Below are 18,322 nucleotides of genomic sequence, written 5' to 3' on the forward strand. Positions count from 1 at the left end.
AAACATAGCTCATGTTGGATCCAACTCGCACTTTTTTCAGATGACAGACTGAAAGCCCAAGAACAAGGCAGTCAGGTAGATGCAGTATTTCTCGATTTCTGATAAGTATTTAAGTCATTACCACACCTACACTTATTGTCAAAATTACAATTGTGTGGGGTATCAAGCAAAACCTGTGACTTCTAATCAAGCTGCGGGCCTATGGGGTATCGTCTCAGTTGTGCGACTGGATTCGTCATTTCCTGTCAGGAAGGTCGCAGTTCGTAGTAATAGATGGCAAATCATTGAGTAAAACTGAAGAGATATCAGGTGTTCCCCAGGGAAGCGTCCGGGGACCTCTGCTGTTCCTGATCTATATAAATGACCTGGGTGACAATCTGAGCAGTTCTCTTTACCATCTAGTAAGGTCATCCGAAGACCAGTATCAGTTGCAAAGTGATTTAGAAAAGATTGTTGTATGGTGTGGCAGGTGGCAGTTGACGCTAAATAATGAAAAGTGTGAGGTGATCCACATGAGTTCCAAAAGAAATCCGTTGGAATTTGATTACTCGATAAATAGTACAATTCTCAAGGCTGTCAATTCAACTAAGTACCTCGGTGTAAAAATTACGAACAACTTCAGTTGGAAAGACCACATAGATAATATTGTGGGGAAGGTGAGCCAAAGGTTGTGTTTCATTGGCAGGACACTTAGAAGATGCAACAAGTCCACTAAAGAGACAGCTTACACTACACTCGTTCGTCCTCTGTTAGAATATTGCTGCGTGGTGTGGGATCCTTACCAGGTGGGATTGACGGAGGACATCGAAAGGGTGCAAAAAAGGGCAGCTCGTTTTGTATTATCACGTAATAGGAGAGAGAGTATGGCAGATATGATACGCGAGTTAGGATGGAAGTCATTAAAGCAAAGATGTTTTTCGTCGCGGCGAGATCTATTTACGAAATTTCGGTCACCAACTTTCTCTTCTGAATTCAAAAGTATTTTGTTGAGCCCAACCTACATAGGTAGGAATGATCATCAAAATAAAATAAGAGAAATCAGAGCTCAAACAGAAAGGTTTAGGTGTTCGTTTTTCCCGCGCGCTGTTCGGGAGTGGAATGGTAGGGAGATAGTATGATTGTGGTTCGATGAACCCTCTGCCAAGCACTTAAATGTGAATTGCAGAGTAATCATGTAGGTGTAGATGTATTCCTCCTGGTCCTTGACAGCATATTGAACTTATTCCGAAAATTTGAAAGTCAGACATCCAACTAATACTTCAGAATAACTGATAGGTGGAAGCATGTCATTTTTCAATATTCACCAAGATTATGAAGCCATGTGTAAAGCAAAACAGGAACAGCATGCAAGCTACGCAATATTTCATCACATGTTCACAAATGAGTACCCTACCTCATTTTCTGTATCTAAAAAGGATTTATGTGACCTTTGTATTGGTTACATGACTGCTGACAATAAATAAAAGTGAAATCTGAAATCAAAGAATGATGACCATTTGGTTGAGATGAGACATAAAGATAATGCCAATGGTATAGTGACATTATATGACCTTCAGGCTTTTGTACTCTTTCCAAAGAGTGATGTTTCCACATTTTCCTACAAATCAAAAGCAATTCTCAACTTCATTATGTATGAACTCAAGACTATTACATGTTACTGCTATGTGTAGGATGAGGTGAATGGGCATCAGGGGCTGAACGAATTGGCACTTACGTGTTAATGTAATTACAGAAAGAAGATAACATTGTGCTTACCGCCCACCACAAGACTGAATGCCAGATGGTGAGATTGTGGGCATGTGGAATGTTAAGGAAAGTGTGCAAATGGAGCAGAGACAAATGGGGAAATCCATAAATAAGTGACAAAGTGCATACTTTTTAGCCTGGCACCTGGGAACAAGCACCTTGGAAATGGCAAAGCTGGTCAGTTGTTTATGTGTTACTGTCATGGGCATCTATGGAAAGTGGTTTATAGAGGGGGACACCATGAGTAGGAACAAAGTGTTGGACATCTACACTTCTTCACAGACAGTGGAGGATGGGAGGCTTGCCCCTCTGTAAAGCAGGATAGTGAGAACCCGTGGCAGATCTGACACTAATGCATACATAAGCATTTTGGAGCACAGTGTTGAACACGCGGAATCTGAGTTGGACCCAGTGGAACATATCTAGGTATCTGGGATGCTATCAGGTGCCGCTTCCCAACCACAAACAGCAGACCCATAGTTTACAAGAACTGCGACCTGCACGTAGACAGATGGTGCACATGCCTCCAGAAACTACCAAGCATTTATTGAATGCATGCTGTGCAGAACTGCTGCTATATTCTGTTCCAAAGTTGGATCAAAACACTATTAAACAATGGGTTATAATATTCTGGCTCATCAGCATGGCACATGGATGCATGCATCTGTACCTGCTCACATGTGTACGTCCATTTGAGCTATAAAGTAACATGGTGAACCTTATTATGTGCATGAACAATGTTCTAAGCATTTGTAACATGTGAAGTTTGTTGCACCTATTGTTATTCACTTAATAAACACAAAAAATTACGCATGTGAAACTACCCAAAATTCAGTGTGTGTGAATATCAACTTGAAATGTCAATTTGCAGTGAGGTTTATTAGTTTCAAAATTCTGCTTGTATTTGCAGAACTTTCACTGTAAACTTCATTTTAGAAATTCATACAGTCTACCATGTTCCATATTGACTGTAATCAAGCTCATAACCAATATTATTGCCATCAATGTAGAGGGAATAAACAGATGTCAGATATGTTTATTTCCTCTACATTGATGGCAATCATATTGGTTATGAGCTTGGTATGTTTAGGAGCTTTATTTGATCACCATTTTACATGGTAGTACATTCATTGTTTTGTATGATCACTCATTATGTGGAATATTTGTGCATGATTAGCACTGAGTTTGGTGACATAAAAAGAGAAGCAAATGGGAAAGGATTTTTTCCAGGCAGCTTTAATAACACTGACCACGGCACAGGGAGGCCTATCTCAATCTCATCGTTACTGATGGTCACAGGTACCAACAATATTGTGATTCCCAAAAGGAAAAATGGCAAAAACAGTTTGAAAATGACTGAATTATCCTGCATAAGAGGAGTGCGAAGGATATGTCTTTTTGAATCCCATGTAATGGTCAACCAACATTAAGTCTGTTTATAAGGACTGGGTACTGAAATCCATTACCTATCAGTGTCGAAGGACCTTGTGAATTCACATGACAAACACATTGTGAATTACTCTGTAATCTGCTTGGTATGTGTAACATTTAATGCATACTTCTATGATCCAACAGAGTTATCTACTATTTGAATACTGAATGTGTGACAGCTACCTACTGCCTTCTTGTCATGCCTTGTTACCATTCCCTTTTGGAATTTATACCATGCTGCAAATCTACTCTGCATAAGCTGCAAGAGTTTATAAAGGTAATTACTGAAAGTGAGTTACACTGTTTTCTACAACAGAGACAGAGAAGTTTTGCAAATTTCTCCAATTATTTCAGGAAGACCATATATTTGCTTCGAGCTTGCAGCTTTTTTTATCATTTTTTAAATTTCTTATATAGAAAAGGTTGGTGGTGAATTCTCATGTGGTATACATTTTCCTCTCTCTCATATAATTATATAAACTAAATGTGACATAACACTGCATTACTGAACAGCTAAACCAATTCTCGCTAATTTGACTTCTCATTCTTGATTTTAAATTGTGTGTCAATCATTACAGGATATTCACTTTTTCTTACGTGTCATCACAACTATGGGTCTCATTGTGTAACAAAGTTGTTTTCTGGTTTCATTAGAGTCATGCTGCCATTTAATAACATTAATTATCTCCTTCATACATGATATATGGTGAAGTGGCTTTGTGCAAATCATCATGCCAGTAACATACAATGGTTTGTATTTATTTTAGCATACGCAAAGCATATATAATCTGTTCAAAATGTTCTGTGTGAACAATGCAGAGATTCTCATATGTAGATGGCATGAAATATTCCAACTGATATTGCTTAAGTCACAACAAGTTTTTTCAGACATTGAAACCATGTGTAATTTATTTTGGTTTGTATTTGGCAAAACATTCTATACTTGTGGTCACTTGTATATTTATTTCAGTTACAGAGTCTAGAAACTATTTTGTCCAGAGACCATAATATTAAGAGAGTACATCTATGAAAAGAAAATAATATATTTTCCTTTCGTTCAGCATGACTCAAGAAGTGTCTCAAATTAACAATGTTTGTGTCTTTTTTTTTTTTTTACACAGAAATCCTACAATAATCATGAATGTCTGTACCTATCAGTCTGAATAATCAATACAGTCCAAAGATGGAAAATTATCATGAGTGTGCACACACTACAGTTTTTAGAGCGTATTTCCAAACAAGGTTTGACCCATTTTCAGAGCAACCAATGAGATATTTTGCTTCAGTTTGTTACCACAGGTGAATCATGAGTCTGCTACTACACCCCAGAGACAAAAAAGCAGTCAAAGCAATGGAATCATGTTGATTCACCACCACCAAAGAAAGCAAAGGCAACATGGTTTGTGAGAAAGGTCATGGCATCTGTTTTATGGTATGCTTAAGGTATTCTAGTGATAGATTATCATCCCAATAATACTGCGCCATCCTAATGGACTACCTACAGCAAAAAGTACATGAAAAAAGGCCAGGTCTGGCAAGAAAGAAAGTCATTTTCATCAAGACAATGCCCATCCACACACAAGTGTCTTGGCCATTGCAGAAAGACATGAACTAAGACATGGATTGTTGCCCCACCCACCATACTTGCCTGTTTTGGCTTCATCACACTTCCTCTATTCCCCAGGCTCAAAAGTATCCTCTGCGTATGGAGATTCTCTTCAAACGAAGAACTGACAGTTGAAGTTCATGAATATTTTGTAAACCTGACAAATCAAACTTTCTAGATGGTGTTAAGCCATCGGACCATTGCTGGACCAGGTGTGTTAGACTACATTGAAAGATCAAGAAGTTTCACTGAAGTAAGTTATTTCTTTCTATACCATTCCCAGAACATTTCAAACTACCCTCGTATAGCAGACATCATCTATGAAAACTCAGGAATTGCAGCAAATACTATTTTTGTGAGTCAATAACATACAAGATGAACAGTACTGTTGTGACAGGGGTACACAAAACATGATCACTGCCACGTTTATGTTGTTACATTAGAAAAAAAGTGTTGCACCTTGTGCATATCTATGAATGTAAGTGGGCATAGATTCATTGGGAAAAGGGAATGAAAGAATAAGCTTCATAGAACTAACAAAATATTTTAACTGTGGAACAAGACCCTAACCAAAATAAAGACAGTCTCTTAAAAAGTGCACATCTGTGATATCCAAAACTGCTGCTAGGTAACATACAATACAGGTTGCTCTGTCCTGTGCACTATACTGTGCATAGATACATCTTGGTATGTCATCCATAAAGTGTTTGAGACTATACTGCTCAAGCCATACCCATTCTTCTATGGCAGACCATCCCAAAGTCATTCAGTGTAAGAAAGGTTCCTATGATGATAACATACTGCAAGTTCCAATTGGTCTCAAGCATGCTTCATTGGGTCCATGTCAGCAAATTATTTTTTTTTGGTTGATTCCTGTCTGCTGGAGGAAGGTATTTACTAGATGGACACAATTTGCTCATGTATTATTATCTTGAAAGATTAAACCACCATTGTTAACCAAGACAGTAGACTGAAGGCTCATGGCCCAATACGGCACATCTCTCAACAGAGATGTCTGGCATCCGATATTGGTATATAACATCAGTACAAAACATGATTGCACATCTCCCTGCTGAATCTATGAGAATACAGGTCTGAGACATGCATGCTGCCTTCACACTCTTCTTCACTGGCCACCATGTGTCACACAAAAGCTGCACGTGTCAATGAAGAGAACCAACCACCTCAGGTCAAAGTTTCATTCCAGGTGTTCCATGCCCAACATCTTTGTGCACCAAACTGTGGCCGTACTGATCGTACATGGATGGGGCATTTCCTATCTGAGTCAACACTGCCATCCCAAATGCCTCCAGCAAGGCAGCAAGCATTTCTGTTGCCTCCTCCTTGGGGTACTTACAAGCCACAATTTGTAGGTAGCTGACATCAGCTAATGTTTACTGTGGCTGATCACTATGACCCAGAGCTTTACTGTTATTTGTCTTACAATAGCAGTTTAATGTTGAAACTTTGTTGTTGTTGTATGTAACAACTGGGCAGTCAACTTCTTTTTGATGGTTATACTTCTGGCACAACAGAGAAAGGTGGGTCTACCTTACCTGATTCTTTTTCTGATTGCTTTTCATTAACAGTGGATATACCATATTGTCAAATTCTTATTCAAGGACTATTTCACAGAAATTCATTATTCACCAAATAATTTACCAACTGCTGATGACAGTAGTGTATTTAGTTCATACAGAAATGTGGCTTTTAAGCAAATATTCATAATTTACAATACCTGCAAACCATGTGCACATCAAAACTCAATACTGCTAAAAATGGTTTGTTGTAAGATTAAACGATGGAAAATACAAGATGGAATGTAACAATATTATGAAAAGGAAAGTTGCTTCTCACCATATAGTGGAGATGCTGAGTCACAGATAGGCACAACAAAAAGACTCTCTCATATAAAGCTTTCGGCCATTAAGGCCTTTGTCAACAATAGATGACAGACACACACACTTACACTCATGCAAACACAACTCACACACACGACTGCAGCCTTGGGCAACTGAAACGACACTGTGACAGGGTTTTTGTTGTGCCTAACTGCGACTCAGCAGCTCCGCTAAAAGGTGAGTAGCAACTTTCCTTTTCATAATTTTGTTTTAAGACTGACATAGCTTATTTGAAAGCCCTCATTTTCCTCTTTTGAGAAAACATTTTACTTTTTCTGGGAACTTAGTAATTCAAAAGTTACTCCAATTTAAAATTTTCATGTCTACATTGTTCCTATCTATAAATGATGTATTTCCAGAACTGAGTATTATGGTTTTGTAGCTCTGATTTTTCTGTTTCCAAGAAAAGGAATACTGTTACTTAAATAACATCTTGGTTTATTAATTATTCCAATTCAACAAATTTCACTATGTATAAAAGTCTTGAAAAACTATGGGAATCCCCGAGCACATTAAAACTTCCCTGTAATAAAGTAGTAGCTATTATTTTATCATTTTGTAGTTATACATCTTTTAGTTAAACAAAGTTACTGACTGCCTATTGGCCTATTGTATCTCTCATTTTTCTGTATTTAATGCTAATATCCGAAATATAATAGACCTATTTTTTAAAATTCTACAATTTTTGTAATACATGTGTCTATTAGTATGTGTCACCATCAAGGCCTGAGTTAGCTGTGTGTTCTTGTCAAAAGGTGAACATCAATGTCAGTCGGTGTCCATTATTCAAAATGTGTAAATCTACACTTGTTTGCAGTCAATGGCTAGTAATTAAAAGCTGAAGACCTATGCCAATTCTGTTTAAGAATTCTATGAAATCACTTGTAGGCAGTGTAATCTATCAATCTGTGCAGTGATATTATGAAAAGGATAGGTACTACTCAGCATCTAGAGAAGATGCTGAGTCCCAGATAGGCACAAGAAGAAGACTGTCAGAAAGTAAGCTTTCAACCAACAAGTTCTTCATTGAAAAGACACACACACACACACACACACACACACACACACACACACAAGGCCACAGTCTCTGGCTGCTGAGGCCTGGTCAGGCCTCAGCAGCCAGAGACTGTGGCAATATGTGTGTGAGTTGCATTTCCGTGTGTGTGTGTGTGTGTGTGTGTGTGTGTGTGTGTGTGTGTGTGTGCGTGCGCACAGGGCGTGCGCGCATACCTGTATTTTGTCTATTTTCTATTAATGCCTTGTTGGCTGAAAGCTCTCTTTCTGACAGTCTTTTGTTGTGCCTATCTGCGACCCAGCATCTCTGCTATATGATCACTAGCAACTAAACTTTTCATAATATTGTTACATTCTGCTTTGGTTTTACCATTGTTTACTTTGTGTAGAGAAACCTAGAACAGAATAGTAATGAGCTGATCATCAGAGCTGTTTAGCAATAATAAATGATAATGAACTGGAAAAAGAAAAATCAACTGTTTTGTATTAGATAACTATTATTTGAATAACCTATTTATTGGAAGAAGATTAGACTAATGGACTTTCATAAAAATAAAGTGCCATATGAACCAGGTTGGTAAGGTTTCCTATGGTTCCTATTATACGAGGAACTGTTACTTACTGGCTGGCATTTCATAACATAATCAAAAACAACTCATGACTTTTAAGTTATACAGTAGCATTATGCTATTTTCAGACATTGAAAAATGTGTATATAAATAGTGGTAACATATTAGACAGGAATACATAGCCATTTGTGAAATATTAATTAATGAAGAACCAAAGGAAAAACTAATTTAGGAGTACCCCTGACTCTGTGTAGAGGCTGAGAGGTACTCTATGCCTTGGGTTCTTGTTGAGTTCTAGCAATTTCAATTACTTTTGACCACCACTAAGATTGACTGATAGATTACACATCCCTACAATATAATGGAAGATTAACGGAAACAACATCCCTTGTTTCTTATGTGAAGGAAACACTGAGGCCATGGTTCATGTCAATGTTCATTTTGTCTTTATACAAAAAACTGAAGTCTAGACATACAATTTGATGCCAATGGGGACTTTTACATTTGATGAAAATGTTTGGGTTTTGCCAGAGTCTCTGCAATAGGATTTTGTTATGTTAGTTATTGAATACTTCAGACATTGTCCTCCTGATAGCCAAATGCATTGGAATTAATGTCTGAATAGCTGTGGACTACTGATGTTCTTTATACTTATTAATCCTTTCACTGCTACGGGCAATAATATTTGCCTAAAGCAAATTATGTCATGGGAGCTACTGGAGCACTAATTCACTTATGTCATTTTTTTGTACCCAGTGCTATGCTCCAGACTATTTATTGGCACAGAATTGCATATACATGTGTAAGTATGATTAACTGTTCAGTGAATGCTGCCATCTACTGATGACTCTGTCTTGAAGGAGCTTCTGATTTCAACATGATTTTATTTATTCATGTGGCATAGGACATGGTGCAAGCCTGCATGGGTGATGCCACCTCTGTGAATTATGTGTCAGAAGTCACAATTTCTAACTGCCCATACATATGACTCTTACAAGTGCATTTATAATATGCTGCCTTATTTGTGTTGCTGTTGCTGATAATGATGTATGAAAGGAAAGAGTGAACCTGGTGTTGGCACATGGCCTACTCCTCTTCAATAGCCCAGACCAATCACTGAGCTTAACAACTTCATCCAATGAATGAATCACAGAGCTCTCTCTATGAGATACATGAGGTTTGGAATTTAACCCAGAGCATTAACGCAAAGTTTAAATTCCTAATTTAAACCTCCACAAATGAGACAGATAACATTTCTTTTGAATTTCTAAAATGATTGGGGGAAGTGGCACCCAAGTGATTATTCGAATTATTGTTTAGAAACCATGAGACAGGAGACATACTATTGGAATTTCAGAAGAATAACATTTACCACCCAATAATGAAGTCAGCAAAGGCATATAAATACAAGAACTATCACAGAATCAGCTTGACAATTCATACATCCAAGTTTCTAACAGAAATAATCTTATAACAAAGTACGGAAAGTTCTGGTTGAGAACAACGAATTATTTAAGAATAAAGGAGATGACTCATCGAAAGGCAGAAGTGCTGCATCACCAATAGGTACACAAACAAAAGGTACAAAGCTTTGTTAGCTTTCAGAATGAACTACTTTTTTCAAGCTTTTAGGAAAAACATGCGCACACACAAAAACACACACACACACACATGCACACACCTGTCTTCCTAGATTGTGCTTATTCAACTGCCAGCTCTTTCTTGGCCCATGGTGAGTGTAGTGGGGGGAGGTGGGAGTGCAGAACCTGTCCCCTGAATCCATCTCCCTACTCATCCCAAAAAACCGCCCACATACCAAAATCTAGAAATCTAACAATCCCGGGCACCCCATTGTGGCTCGTTACAGTGCCCCCACTGAAAGAAACTCAGCCCTTGTTGACCAACATCCTCATGCGCCAATTGTCCAAAACCTAGCCTTCCACATTAATAACACCAACCACTTCTTGCACTGGCTCTCCACCATCCCCACACCCCTGCCTCCCGGGTCCCTACTCATCATTGTTGATACAACCTCCTTATACATCAAAATCCTTCATGCCCATGGTTTTGCCACGACTGAACACTACCTCTCCCAACACTCTGCAGATTCCAAACCCATCACTTCATTCCTCATACACCTAACCAACTACATCCTAATCCATAACTACTTCACCTTTGAAGGGAACATATACAAAAAAAATCATGGCACAGATTCATGGCCCCACAGAAACGGACACCCACAGGGCACCCTCCTATGTCAACCTCTCCATTGGTCTCTTAGAGGAAACATTCCTAGCTTCCCAAAACTCCAAGGCCCTGGTGTGGTTCAGGGTTATTGATGACATATTTATAAACTGGACCCAAGGCTAGGACACCTTATCCTCATTCCTCCACAGTCTCAACACCTCTCCCATCCACATCATCTGCCCCTCTTCCACCCATCATCACCTTCCATGATATCGATCTCCTCCCCTCAGATGGCTTCATCCACACCTCGATACACATCAGACCCACCAATCACCAACAGTACCTGCACTTAGACAGCTGCCACCCATTCCACACCAAAAAATCACTCCCATACAGCCTGGCCACCTGTGGAAGATGCATCTGCAGCGATGAGAACTCCCTCACCCAATATGCTGAAGGAGGCACAAAGGCCTTCGCAGGCAGACAATACCCTTCAGATCTAATGCACAAACAGATCTCCAGTGCCATATCCTCACATATAAGGAGCATTCAAAAAGAAACGAGCCAGAGGTATAATTACAGAAACCAGTACCTGTATGTTAGAAGTATTGACCCTGGCTGTTGAGACACTTGTCCCACTGTGACACAAGGTGGTGAATGGCTGTCTCATAAAATTCCCAGGGCTGTGGTGTTAACCAGTTCCGCACGTACTTCTGGATGTCATTGTCTGAAGTGAATCATTTGTCCCTCAAAGCTGTTTTGAGAGGTTTTTAAGGGGTGTCGGCGGTCCTGGGTAATGAGTACATCCACCAGCTGGACGATGTCATCGGTAATGCAGTGTGATGCTCCAGACAGTGCATCATCAGCTAACAACACCCATCCTTCCCTGAAGTGCTTGTGCCATGCCTTGACCCTTGCAAGGGACATGCAGTGTTTGCTGTACACTTGTGACATTCATTGATGAATGTCCATTCCTCCTACTCCTTCTGCTGTCAGAAAATGAACAACACCTCTTTGCTCTTCTTTTGACACCTCCAATCTCACTGTTTGCAATGAAACTAGCAGCATTGGACGATTGATGCATGCTGCTGCTAGCTCTGCATAGTCACGTGACGTGCACATGTGCCCTCTAGCGATGGGATGTGAACTTCTGTGCTCTGGTTAGAACTACACCTCATTACACATGCCACGATATTACCCTCCCGTCACCGGTTTGCGCATTCCAGACTCCAGCTTGTTTCTTTTTGAATGTCCCTTATACACTTGATCCTTACATTCATCCCAAGAACCAACAACAAAGAAGTGACCCCGTGTAACCAAATACCATCTGGGACTGGAACGACTGAACCACATTCTTTGTCAGGGCTTTGATTATCTATCATCATGCCCTGAAATGAGGGACATCTTACGTAAGATACTTCCATCCCCTCCCAAAGTGGTGTTCTGTAACCCTCCCAACCTCCACAACAGCCTAGTTCATCCCTATGCCACTTGCACCCCCCAATCCGCTGCCATAGGAATCATACTCTTGGGGGAAGACCCACATGCAAGATCTGCCAAATCCACCACCCAGCACTATCCACTCCAGCCCTGTCATGGGTTTATCCTAACCCATCAGAGGCCAGCCACCTGTGGAAGCAGCCATGTTGTATACCAGCTCTGCTGCAATCGCAGCACACCATTTTACATTGCTTTTACAACCAACCAACTATCAATTAGAATGAATGGCCACTGTCAAACTGTTGCCAAAAGCAAGATGGACCACCCAGTGGCACAACATGCAGCAGAACACAATATGTGAGATTTCAATGGGTGTTTCACATGCTGTGTGTGTGTGTGTGTGTGTGTGTGTGTGTATACACCATCCCCTGTTTCAGTGCCCCCATCTAATTCATGGTAGCTAGTTGTGCGCTGCTGTCTCTTGTCCTAGTCAGTGAAATAGCGTGTCCAGCTGTCTGCCACCTGCCCCCTCTACCTGCACCCCTAGCTAGCCTCTAGATGGCTCCCCACTCTGCCAAGAGCCGCTTGTCCTCAACCCACTCCCTGCCTCTGACCTCTCTCCATACCTCAGCCCACCACAACTACACCACAACCTCACCTCTGTACACTCACGGTGGACCAGGAAAGGGCTGGCAGTCAACTGAGCACAATCTAGGGAGACAGGCATGTGCATATGAGAGTGTGTGTGTGTGTGTGTGTGTGTGTGTGTGTGTGTGTGCCAGCTTTCCCTACAAACTGGAATAGGTAAGTTCATTCTGAAAGCTAGCAAAGCTCTCTATCTTTTGTTTGTGTACTTATTGACAATGCAGCGCTTCTGCCTTCCTTTATTCTTAAATAATTCAAAACTGAGGATCTGTCAGATGATGATATATTTGGCTTTAGGAATGGTAAAGGCATCAGAGAGGCAATTATGATATTGCACTTGATAATTGGAATAAGACTAAAGAAGAATCAAGGCCCTTTCAAAAGACTTGTTGACCTAGATAAAGCAATCAAAAATGTACATTGGTGCAGAATGTCTGAAATTCTCAGAAACTCATGTATAAATTGCACGGAAAGATGGCTAACATACAATATGTACATGGACCAAGAGGGACAAAAAGAACAGAAGATCAAAACAGATGCATTCAGATTAAAAAGAGCATAAGAGAAGGATGTAGTCTTTCATCCCTATTGTTGAACCTGTACAATGAAGAAGCAATGACAGCAATAAAAGAAAGGTTCAGGAGTGGGATTGAAATTCAGGGTGATGGATACTGAGGTAATATTTGCTGCTGACACTGCTATCCTCAGTGAGACTGAGAAAGAATTACAGGACTTACTGAATGAAATGAACTGTGTCAGAGCACAGAGTATGGATTGAGAGTAAGCCAAAGAAAGACAAAAGTGATCAGGAATAGCAGAAATCGGGTTAATGATAAAATCGAACCATCAAAATTGTGGAAGGGGAGGAAATCTGCTCCTTGTAAACATAATAACACTTAATATATAAAAAAAAGGAGGCTGTAGGAACACATTCAAAGAGAGCATCCCTCATGAAAAAAAGTCTATTAGTATCATAAATAGACCATAACTCGTAGAAACAATTTTTGAGAATGTACATGTGGAGCACAGAATTGTATGGAAGTGAATCATGAATTGTATGAAAAACCAGAAAAGAATAGAATGGAAGTGTCTGTGATGATGTATTTAAGAAAGAAGTCCTCGACAGCATTGGTGAAGAAAGTAGTACATGGAACACACTGACTACAAGAAGGTATAGGGTGACATGAAATGCATTAGGACGTCAGAGAGTAGCCTCCACAATGCCACAGGGACCTTTAGAGAGCAAAAGTTGAAGGGTGAAAACAAAAAAAACTGGAATATATCCAACAAATAATTGAGGGCTTTGTGTGTAAGTTGTATTCTGAGGTGAAAAAGCTGGCATAGGAGAGGACACCATGGAGTAGATTCTGATATAAGATTTCTTATAAATCTGTGACATTGCTCCACCAGTGAAACAGAAAATGCAGTAAGGCATTAGAATTAGGACATAGGTCATTAAATTACAGTGGTGTTTGAGCTTTCATCAAGTCACACAGTATCATTCCCTCTGATAAAAGATAAATAAATTAGAATGCCTGGCTAGAAATAACTGAGTCCATGAAAACTTAAGTAATTTTAAGTGCTCAGGAGATGGAGTAAAGTCTCTTCAGCTATGAGGTTCTGAACAGTAAATGGAAATGTGTTGCAAATATACTCAGCATTAATCCCTTCAAGCAATTAGGAAATAACAATGAAGCCATTAAAATTAATGTGCTGTGAACTTCTGATGAACAAAAGCATTCAGCTCTGGGATGTAGACAACTGCCAAGTGTATGCAACACTATGGTAACAATCACAGTGCTAGGCATGTGGCAGAAAAAGCATTAACATGTTTCCTGTTATTGTTTGTACACTAAGGGTGATCTCTATAATATTTAATTATTTTCCTACATGCATTTTTGTTTTAATGCTTCGCCAACTATTTGAACTTGAGCCACATTTCTTTTGCATGTTCATTTTAAGAGGTTACTGACTGTAACCATTGGTTGAGAGATGAGGCAACCTCCTCCTTGTGTAATTTACTGAACATGTGTTATGATTATGGAAACTGAAGGGAAAAGACAACAGATAACAATGAAGGGAGACTACCACTCAGCTGTAGTGACACACACACACACACACACACACACACACACACGCACACACACACATGCGCACACGCGCACGTGCATGTGATCACTGCTGCTTATACAGTAGTAGTAGTCGAGTGTTTGTCATCAACAAATCTAATAGATTTTCATAATGGTAAAATTTAGAAATGGTCTGTTCTAGGGAATTTCAAAGACCTATAGAATAGCTTTACAGGGAATTCTGTCTCATCTATTGCTTCTGAATCCGTTATTTTCTCAGTATATTGTGGAGTAACTGTAAGCTCCTTCAATTAATACAGATTGAAACAGACCATATGTACTAGTGAAATGAAAATTTCCTGGAAGTTTTCTGTTCAAAAATGGCTCTGAGCACTATGGGACTTAACATCTATGGTCATCAGTCCCCTAGAACTTAGAACTACTTAAGCCTAACTAACCTAAGGACAGCACACAACACCCAGCCATCACGAGGCAGAGAAAATCCCTGACCCTGCCGGGAATCGAACCCGGGAACCCGGGCGTGGGAAGCGAGAACGCTACCGCACGACCACGAGATGCGGGCAAGAAGTTTTCTGTTACTTTGGTGGATGAGTCCAGTCGCTGGTAGAAGAATTCAACTACAATTTGTTTTCTTATCAGTGATAGTTAATCTTGCCTGAATCATTTTGCATAAAGATTGTATTTCTACTTCATTTAAGTTTAATAACTCTTGTGACTATGTAACTGTCTTTACCTTACTCAGTATGATGAGAGGCACCTCAATATGATTAAAACAATAATGGCCTCTATGTCTTCCTTGGTAAATAAATTTAGTGATCTTTTTCATTACAGGCTCAAATAGGATAACTTAGATGGAATTAAATTCAATAGAAGTTAAAATTCAAAGTATTAATGAACACTGAGATTTGTACGCAAGTTACAATAGTTACTAAAAGTGCAAAATACCAACATAACCACATTCAGTTTCTCCTTCGGTTGCGTCTTACGTTTACAGTGCTGGTTTTCTAGGAGCTGAGTGAAACTGTGATACAAAATTGGTCTGGACTAATAGTATAGCCACTATGCTTTCAAATACAAAATTTCTTTTCCTGCACAACACTTCTCACTAATGTTGCTGGATGAAGATGAATCGGTAACACTAATCATGAACAGAAATATAAGACTGTATGTGAGAAAGTTAAAATATTGTGTGGTTAGCTAAGCAGGAGGTGCATGTATCTCACATGGCAGCAGTCCTCAAGCAAACTTATCACTTGTAACAAATCAACCTGTGACACATTGTATTATGAAACTTGTCTTTTTTTGTGCAAGGCAAAGTCTGTTCCTTCTATCAATATTGATTAGATTAGATTAGATTAGATTAGTATTGTTTCAAATATGTGCCCCCTCAAGGATACTGTATGTTTTACACATCTTTTGGCATGTAATAGAACCTTTAGAAGAGCTCCAGTTGTTCACCAAACCTGTCTAAAGGCGATAGTAAAAGCTGAAAATTGGTGGAATATGAGTGACAGAGATACTTCGTTCTCACCATGATTGCATTCAAAACGGAGATTGTGTTCTTGACATAGAAAGCAACTGGTATAAAGTAAAAACACATTATTACTGGATTTTATGTAACTTCAAAAACCAAACAATTAAAACACATCCTTACTTACAGCATATACAGGATGTAACAAAACAATATCGAAAGACTTTCCATGCCTGGAAACATCATCCAAGGATACTAAAGAGTATTGAAGTTATCAAGGCTAATGCCTGCCACTAGGCCACACTTTCATCAGCAAACATGTTTGTATGCTGATTGACTACAAGTAGAATTTATCAAAATAGGTCTGACATCATTCAGGTCATTAGATGATTTTGAGTGTATCCACACCTGACACAACACTGCATCAGTGTACAAATTCATGTCTGCTGTTGAAGAGGTGACCTGGGCAGACAAGGGGTCACTATGCACCCTTTGCTTCATTGGATAATAATAATATGCTGATGGACCACAAGTAGAATTTATCAAAATAGGTCTGACATCATTCAGGTCATTAGATGATGTTGAGTGTATCGACACCTGACACAACAACACTGGATCAGTATACAAACTTACATCTGCTGCTGAAGAGGTGACCTGGGCAGACAAGGGGTCACTATGCTTCGGCACCCTTTGTTTCATTGGATAATTTTCCAGACATGGGTTTCTATCCATAATATGTTCATCAAGACATTGTCTATGAACCCCCAAAGTTTTCTGATACCATTTTATTGCACCCTCTATATCATAGGTACTATTATTACAGCCAGCTTACACATAGGAAAGAGTAAGTCAAGCACTAAGCAACTAATTATTTCCAAGAATTACTATCAGCACATGTAATTACCTTTAGAGCTGATTTAAGTACAACAACGTCACCAGGGCTTTGCACCCATGGTTCTCCATCAACCTGAACTGGAATATCTGAGTTCAGATGAATTTTGATGTGTCCTCCCTGAAACATGGAAAAACATTCATGAAAATCCTCCTATTGAATTAGAATCTTAGAACATATTCTGAGCTCAAACATAATGAAGAATCTTGAACATAATGACCTCCTCAATGCCAATCAACATGGATTTTGAAAATATCGATCACCTGAAACACAATTAGCACTTTTCCCACGTGACATATTAAAAGTTTTGGATCAAGGCAATCAGGTATATGCTGCATTACTTGATTTCCGAAAAGTATTTGACTCAGTACCACACCTATTCTTACTGACAAAAGTACAATCATATGGGGTATCAAGTGAAATTTGTGACTGGACTGAGAACATTTTGGTAGGGAGGACACGACATGTTATGATGAAGAGTCATTGCCAGAGGTAGAAGCAACATCAGGTGTGCCCCAGGAAAATGTGTTGGGACCCTTTCTGTTCATGTTGCATATTAACGACTTCGCAGAAAATTTTAATAGTAACATCAGAGTCTTGTCCTGCTGCTGCTGATGATGATGATGCAGTTATCTATAATGAAATACTATCTGAAAGAAACTGTGTAAATAATCAGTCAGATCTTGATAAGATTTCAAAGTGGTGCAGACATTGGCAACTCACTTTATATGTTCTGAAATGTAAAATTTTGCACTTCAGAAAATGAAAAAAATGTAGTATCCTATGACTACAATATCAATGAGTCACTGTTGGAACTGGCCAACACATACAAATACCTGAATGTAACACTTTGTAGGGATATGAAATGGAATGATCACATAGATTCAGTTGTGGGTAAAGCAGGTGATAGACTTCGGTTCACTGGTAGAATACTGGGGAAATGCAATCAATCTACAAAAGAGATTGCTTACAAATCACTCATGTGGCCATTTCTAGAATATTGCTCAAGTGTGTGGGACCCATACCAGATAGGACCAAATGGGATATTGAACGTATACAGAGAAGGGCGGCATGAAGGTTAGTTTAATCCATGGGAGAGTGTCACAGAGGTACTGAAGGACCTAAACTGGGAGATTCTTGAAGATAAATGTAAACTATACCAAGAAAGTCTAAACAAAGTTTCAAGGATGGGCTTTGAATGATTACTCTAGGAACATCATGAGTATAAGATTAGAATGTCTACTTGTGTCTGTGTATGTGCGGATGGATATGAGTGTGTGTGCCAGAGTATACCTGTCCTTTTTTCCCCCTAAGGTAAGTCTTTCCGCTC

The 18,322-nt window shown here is 39.3% G+C and overlaps 1 protein-coding gene across 8 annotated transcripts in view; it reads right to left on the reverse strand.

Annotated features, from left to right (window-relative positions):
* The window catches only part of LOC124611756 (diacylglycerol kinase theta), a 713,198-nt gene that overhangs the window by 14,939 nt on the left and 679,937 nt on the right, over positions 1-18,322 (reverse strand). For all 8 annotated transcript variants that reach the window (XM_047140277.1, XM_047140271.1, XM_047140276.1 and 5 more), the window contains one exon: positions 17,005-17,112. In XM_047140277.1, the coding sequence (XP_046996233.1) occupies positions 17,005-17,112 (108 nt within the window). The remainder of the gene's footprint in view (positions 1-17,004; positions 17,113-18,322) is intronic.

The sequence above is a fragment of the Schistocerca americana genome, chromosome 1 (genome assembly GCF_021461395.2).
Source record: "Schistocerca americana isolate TAMUIC-IGC-003095 chromosome 1, iqSchAmer2.1, whole genome shotgun sequence".
Classification (NCBI taxonomy): domain Eukaryota; kingdom Metazoa; phylum Arthropoda; class Insecta; order Orthoptera; family Acrididae; genus Schistocerca; species Schistocerca americana.